This window comes from Galleria mellonella, unplaced genomic scaffold (assembly GCF_026898425.1).
Source record: "Galleria mellonella isolate WM207_F2 unplaced genomic scaffold, CSIRO_AGI_GalMel_v1 utg63, whole genome shotgun sequence".
NCBI lineage: Eukaryota > Metazoa > Arthropoda > Insecta > Lepidoptera > Pyralidae > Galleria > Galleria mellonella.
Window position 1 is genome coordinate 5,367,365 of NW_026442130.1, and position 15,264 is coordinate 5,382,628.

Genomic DNA, 15,264 nt, shown 5'->3' on the forward strand with positions numbered 1-15,264 from the left:
TATGGTTAATCTTTACATTTAAATCTGTTCTAGTCTCGAAAACATGTTAAAGAAATATTTTTTTGGGAATATATATTCAAATTTATAATATTAGTTAAAGGTATAACAAACAAACAAGCAAAGATATTAATTTTAATATTTGTAATATTAGCGCAAAAAATTCAACTGTAAATCTATTTGGTAGAACAACAGTTTGTTAGACATAACAAGAGAAGAAAATTGACAATAACAAATAATGTTTCAGGAAGAACAACACGGCGTCTCACAGAAAAGATACAAGAGTTGGATACATACACCGAGTTGTTGTCAAAACAAGCTGTACAGTTGCAACAGTACTTTGACATGTGTGTTGCCACCTACCCTCAAATTAGTGATGATACCACAGATGCAATTGATGCTGTCAAATTGGCTGATGGTAAACATTTTAAATTTTTTCTAACAACCCTAGGATCTAGCGTAAAGATAGTATGTACATTATATTGTTATACATATGTTATACAGACGATGATAAATACATTACGTTTTAGTATTTTGCACAATGTTATGTGATAATTTTGAAGTAAAAGATTGAAATATCATTTTAGACGTTTTTGTAATTAGCGTAGTCAGTTAGCTATATTAACGGAAATTGGAACACTAATAAGTGAACAAAGTATTTCGCAAACACGATTATTCATAGTCCAACATGTTAAATAATGTATCATAACGAGTAGATTTCATAATTCTTAGTACAAGAAAATTGATACATATATTTACACACAAATCCAAATTGTTTCATTGGAATATAAATGTTTATGTAATTCTAAGTATGTGATAACTTTATACACTAGATTATGTAGATTAGATTTACAACATTTTAATTTAGAATGTAGCATTTTATATCTATTATATCTATCAGCAGATTTTTTCATGCTGTTTTTTTTTCATATATTGCAGGGAGTCTGTGGATGTGGACGGTTTAGGACCGTTTCTTATGGCACTATGGAGAAGACCTATGTTCAACAATGGACAGATAGATAATGGCTGAGATGATAATGATGAATATAATTAATAACAAAATTGATTCCGAATTGGATTTATAATCGCGTAACATATGATAAAACAATGATTTGACAACCTTCTCCTTTTAGTAGTCACTTAAAAATTATATGGTCAACTTGCGTAATATAAATTATTAGCGTCTAGCACAGCTACGCATGGGTAATAATAGAATTTTCGAAAATAATATATAGACTATGTTACTCGCTGACAAAATAGCTTTTTATAGGTGAAAGAGCTTTTAAAATTAGGCAAGTAGTTTATGAGTTTATTCATTACAAATCTTGTTTATTATAGCTTTATTTTATTAAATAAATAAATAAAGACTGCTGAACATATTACATAGCACCAATTAGTGCCAAACGGAGTAGTGTTTGTACTATGGGTACTAGACAAATGACACATTTAAATGTTTTTTTTAAAATAAATACATTTTATATATAGAAAATACCTAGATCAGTACAAACAGCCATACTAGCTGTGAATACAAATGTTTGTATAGTGCAGGAATCGAACCAGCGACAATTATAATATTAGTATAGAGTATACTGTTACAGTGTAATTTAATAATTTCTTTGCTTTGCTCGCAGGTAACGACCTATCGCTGCATGCTGGGGAAGTTCGTGCGACGAGCGCGTCATTCCGGGCTACATGTGGCGCTACTCTGACAGCGTTGAATCACTGCGCAGAGTTGTTGCGCAGGCGCGAGAAACAAGCCAGACAGGCAGAGGAGCTCTATATGTAATTTTTTTTTTAATTTAATTCATATTAGGAAAATAAATAGAATTACTATAATTACGTTATATAGTGTAAAATTGGAATAATAACTTCGATTTATGTAACATATATATAGATTCTTAGTATTTTTGCTGTACGTAAATCTAAGAATATATCTATATTATAGAATATAAATATTAGGATACAAACCTAATAAGTAAAAATTAAGGAGGCTAAAAAAATTGAGCCTCCTTTAAAAGATGGACGTGACGAATTATTACGGGAAGTACAAAATTTTATGTCATTTTCGACTCCATGTTTTTTTTTGGGGAAACCAATATTTACTGGTAGAATTAATATTCTATTGTTTTTCAAAGGAATGCTAATGCATTCGTTTGAAAGAGTCATCTACTACTACTACTACAACTATGTATTTAAGAGCTGCTTATCTTGTCGGTGGAGCTCTTGCCACTTACTACGATTTTCAGCGAGTCTCTTCACCTCTTGATACGAGACGACACCAACTCCTTCCTTGATCTGCCTGATGTAACTATGTCTCGGTCTCCCTCTCCCCCTCCTTCCTTCTATCTTACCTTCTATTACAATGTTCATAAGTTCGTCGTGTCGTATCAAGTGTCCCAACATTTTTCCCCTTCTGTCCTCAATAGTTCTAATAATTTGTCTTTTTTCCTTAACCCTAAGCAGGACCTCCTCATTGTTAATTCGATCCCTCCAGCTAAATTTTCTCCATCCTTCTCCAGCACCACATTTCAATTTCTATTAGTGATGCTAAATATTTCTCCCAAAGAAATAGTAGTCGAAATATTGTAAAGTAGATACATAGATACTATTTATTGTTTCCTATATTATAAATACAAACAATTACAAGAAATGATCACTCTGAGAAATCAATGGACAGCTTTATCCTTAAAAGCGGTGCATTATTCATATGCCTATGTTTCAATTACATAATAATGAATGAATGAATTGGTGGTTAACATGTTTTAATAATTTATTTATAAAGTAAATGACTGTTTAATTGATATATAGTGAGGATATGATGGCAGGCTGGAATGGTAAAGAAATTAAACTCCTTTTATAAATTATTTATGTAGATTGGATTCAATTATTTCAATAATGAATTTATTAATAAAGCAATATGGTGTTAATATACAATACACACACAGATACACACACACACCGACACATACACAAAAAAACACACACCACATATACCACACACACACACACACACACACGCATGCACACACACACATTCATAATTCTTATTCATACATGTGTATTGGTGGTCAGATCTAAAAGAAATAATTGCATTATACAAATTAGTTACACAATTGTCAATACTGCTAAAAAGCCTATGTTTAATATCTGTATGCATGTATATGATAACACGAGTTCTGCTTCCTACAGGACAGGCTCAGCCTAGTGTAGGAGGCAATGATAAATTCTGTGCTAATACAAACATACTTTGTTAAATAAATATATTCTATATTTAATGTCATCTTAAATTTAATAATTGATTAACAATACGATTTTTTAGTCACTATGCATATGTATGCTATGGCGTGGTATGGTACGTTGGCAGTGTGATCACAATTACCACACCGTTTTAAATTTATTTGCTATGCATAATATCCATTGCTTTGATAGAAGTTATCTATTGAGTTCGTTGCCAGTTATTCAGGGTTAAAACTATTTCTCGAAGTCGCAAATACTTTGTGTCATAGGTGTCTTGTAGATATAGATCTACATGAAAAAGTATATTTTTGTTTTTTTTTTTTTAATTTATATTTTTGTTGTAGGGCCTTAAAAAACCAGCTAAATGAAGCGAGATTAGCGTCTAAACCAGGACCAGATCACGAGGTAAGTGTTATTTTTAGATAAAATATTAATACTTGATACTATAATTACGGTCTTTCCTAAATTACGGATCCGTACTAAAATGGTACAAAGGAACCTTTATGTTGCGACTATGCCGTCCGGCAGTCTGTTACAGTGTTATATCTCAGCATCTACGGAGGGTCTACTATGAAATATTATCTGAAATTTTGAGGACGAACGAAACATAAATATGATGTTAAAATTACATAATAAATAACGTTTAAAAATATAGAAAGTGTTAAAATATCGTTCGTTTGGACTATTAGAATTTATGACGAATGAAATGTTAAGCTTCATTTACTAGGCCGATTCCGGTATGAACAAAAATACGAAATTAAGCCGGAAAATTCGGAAATTTATTGCATGGTCGACTTACTGATGCTATCAATTTGAATATTTGAAAGTTTTACATATCATTGACCCGCATATTTTGCAATAGAAATAATTAAAAAAATATAAATTTATTCGTTGCTTGGGAGTTCAAACATCCTACTTAAAATTTCAAAATTGACCTACTAGTCCAAGTGTGATATCATATGAAACAGTTTTAATTGTACATTTTAAAACTGATTTTTATTTTTATGATGCGGAGTTTTTGAGTTATAATTGAAAATATGAGAAAAAAAAAACATCCCCATCTTTTTAACTCCGAAGTTTCCGAGGCGAAAAATGTGAAATAATTACAATAAGGTATATGTGCACATTACAAAAACAAAAAAATAAAACGATATTTCCACTAACACTGTTTGAGATATAATAAAAAAAAACTCCATAAAAGAATATAGTGTGGACGTTTTTATGGGGTGGAATGAAATAGTAACCCCACCTGCGCTATTGGTATGCGTTGGCGGGGTACTAGTGAGGAATGATAGGTGAGGTCATCCTCACTTATCATTCCTCACTACCTGTACTTATGAAAGCAGGTCAGTTAGCCCATCGTGACGATGTTTACCAGGGGGAACCGCGTGGAGGTCGATCTAATATATATATTGATAGTAATGGAGACTAAAATTCCTATTTCTAACGAGCCCTTTCCCCCCGCAATGGGGTTATGAGGCCCTATTACTAACAATCCTTTTCCCCTCAAACCCTATGGCAACCCATCTGGCAAGCATTGGAGTAGTGGGTTAGCAGGCTAATATATCTTATTTTATGTTGAAATACTTATCCCAGTAGTGGGACGTTTTTATATTTTTATACTCGCGCCTGTTTAATGTAAACTTCGTGTAAACAATTTTATATTCACGATTAACGAAAAGCAAGAAAATATAACTGCAGAACGAATTCCCACATTCCAACATAACATGAATGCTGCATACACACATCACAACTGAATCTAGATCAGCGCGGGACGGTCGCGTATCGTCGAACGCAGCCCGCGCTTTTATTTACGCGGGATTTTAAAATTTCACTGTCATTAAACGTATTTGTGATAATCTGTGGCCTTGTGAGCAACACACATCTATAGTGCCTATTTTATTTATTTGTATAGTGTATTCATATTACAAATTTTAGTTCACAATAAAAATATGAAGTTCAAAATTTTCAAGAAGAGCCTGCGTCAGGTGAGTTTATTGACTCAGCTGTGCTGTGTATTTAACGTATTTAATTATTATACCTACATGATACTGTAATAAAATAATAAAATTAATATATATTTCCAATATTTAGATTTTTATTCATATTGAATTTTTAAGTAAAGTCTCTAAAAAATTTATATACACTCTTTTCTTCTTCTTTTTTCATATAATATTGTGTCTTTAGTGGTTTGAGCTCCCTTTCGTACGTTGTCTAGATCCTCATAACAATACAGGGTGTCCTAGCTTTGGCCAGGCGATTGGAGTGTGTGATGATGTGATGCGATGGAATGTCCTTTGTGCCCTTTTTTATTATTTATTGCATTAATCTTTAAGGTTTTTTAGAAAAGTTTGATATTTGTATGTCTTGTTATCTATTTTGTTTATAGCCTATGTAACAAATACATATTATTGTTTACAATGTAATTAATTATATTACAACGCACTGGAGATTCTCGTAAAGTGTACGTGATGTATCATAATTATCTTTACACGTATCGTAATAGGTCTTTTGTCGTGAATTTGTTATCTGGAAAATTAAATGTGTTCTATAAATAAAAAATATTTGGTTTGTCTCTGGGCATTACAACGTTATTTCACTATCAATCATCTTAATTTTATTCTCTATTATGTCATGCAATGTTTGACTTTTAAATGCCTATTAGACTTTATTATATGCTCTATTAATTATTAATCTTTTAATTATATACATCCATTTCACTGTTCATGTGTATAGGCGACGGTTGCCATTTTCCATCAATGGACCGTCGGTTTATTTGCCATTCTAAGATGCATTAAAATACCTATATGAATTCCTGCATTGGATATTTTTTTTTCTGAATCTAAACGTAATATGCTGCTTATCTTTTTTGTTTTTATTTCCAAAATGAAAGTTTTTTATTTAGGTCTAATTTTTTCGTGTTCGGGCACATTATTTTGTATTTTAATGGGTTTATTGCAAATGTAAAGCTGTCTGCAGTATATACAAATTAACTACAATATATACAAGACAAGACAGATGTACCTGATTATATATCTATTTATATTGATAAAATGTTACAAACTGGGCCAGTGTTAATCGTGACAAATGACGTTCGAGTCACGGGTAATAGTTTAACTATCTTTTGTGTAAAATCCTTGAAAGTGCCATATTTAATTTAGTACGTGTGATTCACCCAAATATTTTAGTTGATCGACAAGAAATTTGTTTTCGTTTGCATTATTGTTTTGTTTTTGTCCATTGGTGTTACGATGATCTTAAGGTTGAACATCCAAACATTGCGAAACTTAGTCGAGTTTCCGCAGTTATTCTTCCAACCCTTATCCAGCATTTCTATCAAATGTACATGATGTTTGTCTTTTTTCTATTATATTTTCCATACTTATACATATATCTACCCGTATATTCAAATATAACAGTATGTCTGTATTATAAAATCTATTTTTCTATATCTATTCCATATAATTAAAAATAATAACACTTATTATCTTTACATTTTTAATTAGCTATTATTTTTTTGTCTCCACCAATTGAGACATTCAAATGTTGATTGGAAGAAATCCCTTTTATGACATAAGTCTAACCATTATACTCATTATTTTCTTAAGAGTTAAGACTTTAGAATAAAGTGTTAAAAAAACAGTCTTGACATGTCTTTTTATAACTGTAATTTATTACCGATAATATGCTTATCTGTTTTCTTTTTTTCAATGATTTAATTCAATAAAAAGATACAATAAGATTGTTTATTGATTGTGCTAAGTACAGAAAAAGGTATTGTATTATGTATAATACCTACATATAGTGTTTATATCGACTTTTATTCCTTTATTTTCTAACATTGATAAGTTTTATTTTTATTTTATTTCTAACTTTTAATCACGACTTCGTTCGCAACGGGATATGTTCATTGACCGGGATAAAAGTAGCCATATCCTTCTACGGAGAAAACTATAGAAAGATTTATATAGATAGTATGTGTATAAAACAGCAATGGCGCTAAGAAGCAACAAACATTCAAACAAAGTTATTTTCTCAATTATAGTATTACTTAGTAACAAATGTGGAAAATTAGGAGATGGATTTTTATTATCTGTGATTTTCAATCGACTTGAAAAAGAAGGAGGTTCTTCATTTGGTTTCATTTTTTTATGTTTGTCAATTCATAACTCAGTTCTTGTCAATTCATAGGTCAGTTCTAAACCGGTTTAGAAAATTATTTTTTATCTGAATATATCCTTTCAGATACTTACTAATTGGTTCCATAGAAATTTCATCAAATATATTTTTAGATCGAAAGAACTGGTTTTGTCACAATTGAAGTTCGTTTTTTTTTGTGGGACGCAATCTTTAATTATTATTATTTTTTATTATATTGGATAGTGTTATAAATGTGTTAAATCTAAGAATAAAATTTCAAATGAGAAATCTATAGTATCACGTGTTATAGTGAACCATGGTATGCCAGCTCGTTGCAGAACGTGCAAGTTATGCGATTATTATATGTGGTATAGGCATGCGACAGTAGTCGCTTATGCGACGTGAGACGTGATACAACATTTCATTCTGCTTCCATTGACCTAGTATTATGTATTACTATCGCTGTCGGACAGGTCTGTAATGGATATATAGTTTTTTATGATACTGGTTATTTGGTTAGATTTTTTTTTAAAATCCTGTTACCATTAATGTGCGTGTGAAGCCAACACTCGAAGATTGACCATCATTATTACTACCAGAAGTGATACAAACTTTCATATTAGCCCCTAATTTCTGACTTCCATTTCGTCCACGCATGTTTAGCACGTCTAAACACATGTTTCGCCTTTGATTCGGCATTCAAACTGCGAAATGTGAATACTAAACTCCAAGCAGCGATCTAATAATTTGCCTGAAGATGCCTCTTTTATAAGTAGATATGGACTTTCACAAGATAACACCTATTTCTGTAAAATATTTTTTAAGATATTTAAAATGGCAGACAAGCTGACTGCCCGCCCGATGGAAAGTAGTAAATGTCGTCTCCATACATGAACAACACCATGGACATAATTGAATACACTACCCGTGATAACCCTTATGTGTTGTTATTCCTGAGGCCCTGAGGAATATGGTATCTTACTCTTCAAGCCTAAACAACCATGCAAGTATAATAATAGCACGAGGTATCTTTTTCTATCACATATGACAAATGTTTTTTTACGACTTGAATTGGCAAACAAGCCTTTGATTCTTTTAATGAGTTTGCATATTTAATGGTCATGGATAATGGATATAAAATAAGAATAGTACTATGCACATTAATGCATATGAGAACGCAAATCTCATTCCTTTGTTTTAGGGGTTTATGCCTCTATTCTCAGTAATTTAGCTGTCATATTTTATTATTACACTTCAAATCGAAATATTATTTCTCAATAGGGTTGTCTGTAAGAGATTGCTTTTAGCGATAAGGCCGCCTATTGTATATGCACATTCTGTATAAATACTCCTTGTATACATATTTACTGTGCGAAATAGTTTATTATTAATAAGCTAGGTAGTTGCAGAAACATCAGTTAAAGAGGGGAACAGGATTGTAATGGTGTCTAGTGGCTCCATTCTTAGCAATATACTCTGTCAGTTTAACTTTCACGCGATTCCCATTGGAAATCATCGTGATTTATTTTTTAATTTAACACGATGGGCTAACTGACCTATTATCATCCTCACTTATTATATCTTACTAGTACCTCAACGTATACTATCGGTATACGTGTAGGTGAGGTTACAGATTCATTTCCATCCATTAAAAAAACTGAGATAGAAAGTTCCTGTCTAGACATAACCAGCTACTATCCGAGTGAAGCCAAAACAATATTATATCGTAATTAGATTGACTACATAATGAAAGCATTTCTACATTTCCATTTAATCTAAAAACTAGTTCAATGAAGCCTTTGCAGAATTAATGTAGCATCAGTGTGTTCTATGATTTCCATGGTGTTGTTTATGTCTATTGGGGATAGTAATTACTTTCCATTATGGGAGTAGTAGACTGTTTGACTTGTTTTGCTTATATGTCTACGGCTACGTCATCATTAGTCATATATAACTATTACTAGATATATGCCAACTTAAAAAATGTAGTTCTCTTTAGGAAAGTACAATATTTTTTTTTTATTTGTCTTTATAAACGAACAGGGTCCTCTTACATTTGTTACGCATAATCATTGGCATTATTTGGTATAATTGAAAATCAGTTTTGTTTGTATTTGCCAAACTGATTTTGATGGACCCTTTTAAATTAATAGTGTACTCCTGTTCCTATATTGTTTGCATACGTCGAAAGAGGTTGACGGAATTTTTCGATTTATTTGATATCGATTAGGTCGACTTTAATATGGAACTTTTTCTGTAAATGGAATAATCTGGAAAAAAGACAAAGAATATAGTAGTCGGTCTTATTTATACTTTACATAAAGTGATAAAATGATATACATTTAGTTTTAAATATGTAATAATACGATAATGGATAACTTTTATGGCTAAACGTGATAGAGCCAAGAGGAAGTATAGGAGGTCTCCGACGGAATGTAATTTAATTACTTATAAAAATTTACGCAATCGCTGTAGTAGAATGTGTAGGGATGCTAAACGTCGCTACATATATAACTCCTTGAATGGTCGCAGTCTTGATCAAATGTGGAAATTCTTAAAGTCACTCGGGATTGGTAAGGCTAATGATGAATCCTCTATTTCGTTTAATCTTAATGATATTAATGACCATTTCTGTAAATTACCCACACATCTTGACGATAATGTCAAACTTACTACTTTAGATTAATTATCAAAAATGCCCAGGCCTGAGTGCGAATCCTTCTCTTTCAGCTTGATTACAGAGTGTGATGTTAAGAGGCACCTCCTTACCATTTCTTCCAAAGCGACGGGTGCTGACGGAGTAGGCACACAAATGTTGCACCCTATTATGGATGAACTTGTATCAATTATTACACATATAATAAATTTTTCTCTTGATACATGTTCTTTTCCTGAACTTTGGAAGAAAGCCTACATCATTCCTGTCCCTAAAACATCTAATCCATCTACTCTAACTGATTTTAGACCTATCTCGATTCTACCCGCTTTGTCAAAGTTATTAGAGCAAATAGTTCATAAACAATTGTCCGTTTATCTGTCTAGTAATAATCTGCTAAGTCCTTTGCAATCTGGTTTCCGCCCTGGTCACAGTACAGTCAGTGCTCTTGTCAAAGTCACTGACGACATACGCCGGGCTATGGACAACCACTCCCTCACACTCCTTGTTCTCCTAGACTTTAGCAGTGCCTTTAACTCTGTAGATTATGATATTCTTTTAAATATCCTTTCATCCCTTAACATATCTCCACCTGTAATCAATTGGTTTAACTCTTATCTTCGGGGTCGACTGCAGTGTGTTCGCCATGGTGAGGATACCTCAGATTGGTGTGCGGTTACTGCAGGAGTCCCTCAAGGCGGCGTATTATCTCCTCTTCTTTTCTCTGCATTTATCAATGCTATAACTCATGTAATTTTTTCTTCCTACCATCTCTACGCAGACGATTTGCAATTATATTTTCATTTTAATCTTTGCGACATATCTGAAGCAATTGATGATATGAATTTTCAGCTGCTTAAAATATCGGAATGGGCTAGATCCTTTGGGCTTCTAGTTAACCCGCGAAAATCCCAAGCTCTCATTATAGGTAGTCATCGTAATTATAAAATGCTTGATCATGATGCTTTGCCTCCTGTTTACTATGAAAATGAGTTAATTGCATATGCTAAGAAAGCAAAAAACCTAGGTGTTATAATTGATTGCAATTTATCCTGGAATGAACACATTAATGGGGTCAGCAAAAAGCTATGTTTTTCATTTCATTCTTTTAAACGATTGCAAAAATTCTTACCATTTAAGACAAGGCTTACTTTGGCACAAGCTCTACTGTTATCTCTTCTTGATTATGCCGACATATCCTACCTTGATGCAACTGAAGAGCTTTTAAACAAATTAGAGAGATTACAGAATTTGTGTATACGTTTCATATATGGTCTGCGTAAATATGATCATGTCTCCGCTTATAGAACAAAATTGAATTGGCTGCCAATTCGAAAGCGTCGAGACTTTCATATAATGTCGTTTTTATATTCCGTTCTATATAACCCTACTTTTCCCTCCTATCTTCGTGAACGTTTTGATTTTCTAGTTCCCCATGACGTGTCCTCCCGTTCGACGAAATCTCTTATCCTCAAACTCCCTTCACACTCATCTACGCGCTATAGTGGATCTTTTACCGTCCATGCTGCTAGATTGTGGAATTCTCTTCCCATATCTATCCGTGAGAGTCAATCCCTAAATATTTTTAAGAGTAGACTTAAAGAGCATCTTCTATCTCTATGAACATATATTTATTTATCTATATGTGTAGGTATATTGTATGTATATGTGTATGTATATGTAGGTTTATGCATAGATGTAGGTATATATTTATGTATATGTATGTGTGTATTTGTACTATATAATATAATCTAATTAATTTAATTTTGGCTATTTAAAAATTGTACACTGCTGTATCCGCTGACATTGATGCTCCTTTCCACTTTGGGTTTGCTGGAAGAAAACTCTATCAGAGTTAAGCTCGCCTTTGTACTTTTGTTTACCTCTGTCATATTTTTATAACTAATGTGTACAATAAAGTATTAAATAAATAATAAATAATGCATCGTTATAGGCATTGTTATCGATTGGAGAGTTTGAACAGATGTGTGGACTGAAGTGTCGTGACAGAGACCTTGCTACGATTGTAATGAATATGTAGGTAGATATATTAAAAATATATCGATAATATTTGCTAGTTGTAGATAGATATAATAGCAAAATCTGTTTAATCGTCTATTGTTTAAAAAATATTTGGATTTTTTTTTTATATTTTTAAATATTTTTTTGCAAATCAGGATTAGCAGTTATGGTTTCGTCAGATTTTTCTTTTCTTTAAGTATTCTTTCAATATAAAATAGCTTAAAATATAAATCAAAATTATAAAAGCAATGATTTAATAATCTTTCTTATTAAGATCATAATTTTTAATATTTAATTGGTTATATATATATAATTTGTAGATAATAAGCTTATAATATAATCTGAGAGAAACCTTATAAATAATATAAAAGTGAGTTTGCTTCTTACCTTTTGGCGCCATTGAGGTTCAATCAGTCCCTGTATAATTTAGAATATAGACGAACGGAGATTATATTTTATCTCTTTTAATTAACATATCTTAAAAACGCAGATGAAGTCGTGTATTAAATTTGGTAAATAATAGAAAAGGATAACAAAAACTTTTGCATTGTACAATATTCGTATCGAGAAGAAATAATTTCCCACGAGTCATTGAATTATTACATAATACTAACATTGCTGTGAATGTACTATTGTTACATAATACATTATTGTAGTAGGTAATCCAAATGTCTAGCTCTGATATTACAATCTGTTGGGGCAACTAGTTTCATTACCTTGCTCAGTTAAGTGGCCTGATTATCATAGATGAGTCATAGTGAACATTTTTATGGATGTACCAGCTGTTTCCCCTGGATTTATTCACGTACATTAGTATAACAATAAACGTGTTAATTTAGGATACGGTTCATCTCTGTGTGTCAATTTTTATAAAAATTTTTTCATCCGTGTGCCATTGCGTCTAAAATTGAAAAAAAAATATGATTAATTTTTTTTTCAAATCGTAATTAATTTTGTACATCATTGTTTACACTTATTGTTTTTACGAAAAATGTAACTCCTTTGGGAAATATGTTGAATATATATATATTAAATTAATTGGTTTTTAATTCAGTATCTTATGTACCATATATCCATACATTACATCTTCATCTTTGCCCTCCCCTTTTCCAGTTACGTATGATCAGCATTTGTATTGTTATCGGTTAGACCGAGCTTCTTTCTTTGCATTTGATATCCTGGATTCAGCTAATCTGCAAGCTACTTCTTCCTATTTTTCTTATAACTATAAATTACATAATTTAAAATGCATAGTCGTAATTTTGTTACGAATTTTATTATATTATGTAAAGTTATGTTTTTTCTACTAATCCTCTACAAACCACATATTATCTGCTCATTATTCATTTATGTAATACATTATTGCGATTTTAAATTGCGAGATGTTACGCCATTAGTCGTGAAGTTAGAAAGAACACTGTCAAAATATTATTATACTTTTTTGTTTGGACTGAATACTGGACAAGCGTTGAATGGTGTCTCGTCGGGTGAGTGATAACAAAGTCGAAGGTGATGAATGGTTATCTATGTTCTTTTCTTCTATATTTGACATATTTAATAAACAATATTTTCAATTTTTTATTTATAAATATATATTGCAAGTGAAATGGAAACTGTTAGCGTAACTTTAAGGAAATCTATCAGTGAAATTGAATCTTTTCGCCAAGGAAACATGACAAACAAACATTTTGAGCCTTCTATACAAACAGGCATACGAGTAGATAGTGCCTCAATTTTACGCACTGCTAAAAATTTCGATTTTACCATATATAGTGGATGGGTTGTTATGATAGTTGCAATGTTATATTCGCCTGATTATGTTATACATCAGGTGAGCTTAGCCAATGTGCTTGGTTGGCACGAAGCCTAGATTGACCAATATCGATTCTAGTCAAGTTCGTATTGCTTACTATTGACAATACAATGCTAGTACTACTCCTTTGTTAGTCGCAAGCTCAATCAATATTATATATTTACACTTACTGTAACACTGCGCTTTTGCTTGCCTAAATAAATTTAAAAATATACCTACTATGTACTCCTATGGCATTCAAGTCCATTTAAGAGTTTTTAAACGTGATTGAGTAATAAATGTCAAAACATATTTACAAACTTTCATGCTTATATTAGTCTTATTCATTACAAACATACACTCAAATCTTTCCTCTTTATAGTAAGTAGTAACTTATTATCTGTATTAATATGTAAATAATAATATAAACTAATTGACAGCTAATTATACTTAATTAGCTCTCAATTGCTTAATATTGTTCTTCACTATCAGTAAATAAGTGTTTGAAATTCTATAACTGTTTACCCATTCGTTTGTTGTAACAATCAGTTGGTGTCCATCGATTCATGCATGATTCAATGTGTACATCAGCAAACAGAATCTAGAATTACGCATACGCTATTTGTAGTCATTGTATCCATTCCTTTATAACCCCAGTGCCAGATTACTTTAACTGGAATACTCATACTTCGTCAGTAGATTTCCGCTTACATCAGGTTTGTTTATATTAAAATGTTAGTCACCACATAAAGTCATAAGTATACCCCATCTATCTATCTATCTATTTAAGAGCTGCGCTCTTGTCGGTGGAGCTCTTGCCAGTCGCTACGATTTTCAGCGAGTCTCTTCACCTCTTGATACGACACGACACCAACTCCTTCCTTGATCTGCCTGATGTAACTATGTCTCGGTCTCCCTCTCCCCCTCCTTCCTTCTATCTTACCTTCTATTATAATGTTCATAAGTTCGTCGTGTCGTATCGTGTCCTAACATTTTTCCCCTTCTGTCCTATACCCCATAGTGGACGAAATTTTGATGTATATGAATTTTTTTTTAAACTGAACTTTATATCGTCGCAATAATGTTTAACTGATAGTATGCTTTGTTTGCACTATATTTAATACTAGGGATTCGGCCCGTCTTTGCTCAGATAGATAGAATTTTCAAAAGTAATATACAGTCTATATTACTCGCTGATACTGATAAGCTAAATTAGATTGCTATAGGTAAATTGATTTTTAAAACAGGTTGAAAAGATTTTGAGTTTATTCACTAAAAAAAAAAAAAAAACAAACGTCTTTCCTCTTGATAATATCAGTATAGACATACATTAAAATAAACGTACACCAGAGGAAGACTGTAAAAAAGTCGATTGCTTGGGTATCTCTGTCCCATTCGTGTTTCAACCGTGAAGCAGTTG

At 31.9% G+C, this 15,264-nt stretch overlaps 1 protein-coding gene across 1 annotated transcript in view; it reads left to right on the forward strand.

Moving 5' to 3' along the window:
• The window catches only part of LOC113521979 (ceramide transfer protein), a 43,224-nt gene that overhangs the window by 2,709 nt on the left and 25,251 nt on the right, over positions 1-15,264 (forward strand). The window contains exons 4-6 of the mRNA XM_026907680.3: positions 245-415; positions 1,629-1,779; positions 3,579-3,639. Coding sequence (XP_026763481.1) covers positions 245-415; positions 1,629-1,779; positions 3,579-3,639 — 383 coding nt within the window. The remainder of the gene's footprint in view (positions 1-244; positions 416-1,628; positions 1,780-3,578; positions 3,640-15,264) is intronic.